The sequence below is a fragment of the Hyalella azteca genome, unplaced genomic scaffold (genome assembly GCF_000764305.2).
Source record: "Hyalella azteca isolate HAZT.00-mixed unplaced genomic scaffold, Hazt_2.0.2 contig2941, whole genome shotgun sequence".
Taxonomy (NCBI): domain Eukaryota; kingdom Metazoa; phylum Arthropoda; class Malacostraca; order Amphipoda; family Hyalellidae; genus Hyalella; species Hyalella azteca.
Genome location: NW_025933198.1, coordinates 44,869 through 46,749, shown reverse-complemented (window position 1 = coordinate 46,749; position 1,881 = coordinate 44,869). Strand labels below are relative to the sequence as shown.

General features: G+C 42.0%; 1 protein-coding gene across 1 annotated transcript in view; it reads right to left on the bottom strand.

The window, feature by feature from the left end:
• The window catches only part of LOC108669132, a 34,679-nt gene that overhangs the window by 6,673 nt on the left and 26,125 nt on the right, over window positions 1-1,881 (bottom strand). Inside the window, exon 17 of the mRNA XM_047885741.1 lies at window positions 1,157-1,374. Coding sequence (XP_047741697.1) covers window positions 1,157-1,374 — 218 coding nt within the window. The remainder of the gene's footprint in view (window positions 1-1,156; window positions 1,375-1,881) is intronic.

The following is a 1,881-nucleotide window of genomic DNA, read 5'->3' as shown; positions in this document are numbered from 1 at the left end:
TTCAAGACAGATCAACTATTCAAGACAGATCAACTATTCAAGACAGATCAACTATTCAAGACAGATCAACTATTCAAGACAGATCCTGTCTCTTATACACATCTAGATGTGTATAAGAGACAGGTCATATTCGATCCGCGGCCTGGTGGTGCACGGCAGGTTCTATGCGAGGCCGGAGGAAGACAAAGCCGAGTGGTGCACGGCTGATTGGTGTAGGTCCGGAGAGATCCAAGGCGTTCGATTCAGGGCTTATTGGTGCACAAAATTGGTGGTGCACGGCTGCGTTCCCAAGGAAAAGTGAGAGGTGAATAAAGCGTAAGAAATTCGGCTAAATAGCGACCGTTGGCAACTACCACAGGAGGGGGGAGGAGGGGGGGTTCCCGCTGGGGGTATATATAAGGCCACAGGCGCGCATACGAGGCAGTCGGCAGCGAGACAGAGGAGAGGGAGAATGTCGGGCGTGCACCGACCAGTGACCAGCTGCCCGTTCAGTTTCGTGTAACCAACCCGCCATATCTTCTATCGTATTTAATGTTACGCCTAACGCCATATCATTCGGTAGCTGTTTTTGTTTATGCTTCAGATTCCAATAAATAGCCTTATTCTTCCCAAAGTTAGCCGTGCACTGCAATATAATAATAATAGCGGTTTCAGCGTTTATTAGGCTGTAGGCCTGTCACCGATTTTCAACACCGCAGAACATTCACAGCTTGTTGCGGTCTCGAACTCGCAACTCGCTGCTCCTATTCTGCTGTGCTTAACCGCTGGGCGAACGTTGCCCAATATATCAGCGCGCCTATATAATCAACCTGATGCAATATAGATCAAAATACCGACGCATAAGTAAACTAATAAAATAAAGTAGGAAATAACTTTATTAATATTTAAGAGGAGGCTGGAGGTAGAGAAAGGGGTTACGGGACGGTCCCGCTGCTCCATGATGGTGTCGGGACGGTCCCCAAGCATATTAATCAGACCCAGCACTTTAATTAGACCCAGCACAATAATCAGGCCCTGCATATCAATCAGACCCAGCACATCAATCAGACCCAGCACATTAATCAGACCCATCACATTATTCAGACCCAGCACATTAATTAGACCCAGCACATTAATCAGACCCAGCACATTTATTTTCCAGGGTCTACCGCCGCACCTGATCTTAGCAGCCTCCTTGACAGCGCCCATGTCCTGGTCTAGACCCAGCACATCAGCCCAGGTAGTCTCGCAGACCCCGACGATGTAGTGCAGGAGGGTCTGGGTGCGGTCTGAGGACGTCTTGGTGTCCTGCAGCTTGTTCAGGGACGAGACCCTGAAGCCCAGGGCGCTGCCCCGGGGCCCGCGGTTCATGTAGTTCCCGAACGCCAGCACAACCTTTTTGTTTATATATTTATAGATAAATTATAAATAAATATCAATATATGAATATAATATTATATATCTTATTATAATATTATATACCTATTATATTATATTTCTTCAGTGTCCCCGCGATATAATGAAATAACTACATGAATGTTCATGTAGTTGCCGAATGCCAGCACAACCTTTTTGTGTATTAATATAGAAATTATATTTAAATGTGAAAAAATATAATATAATATTATATTAATATAACTATAAATAAAGAAAATAAAATAAAATAAATAAAATAAAATATAATATTACACATTATATTGATATAAATTATGAAAAAGAATAAATTAATATTTATTGTTAATGTAGTTCCCGAACGCCAGCACAACCTGCGGGGCCATGATTTTTATGTAGTTTAATAAATATGAACATTTATTAATAATGTAATTATAAGTAAGCACGACCTGCGGGGCAATGTTTTTGATGCATGTAAATAAATATGAACATTTATAGTTTATGTAATTA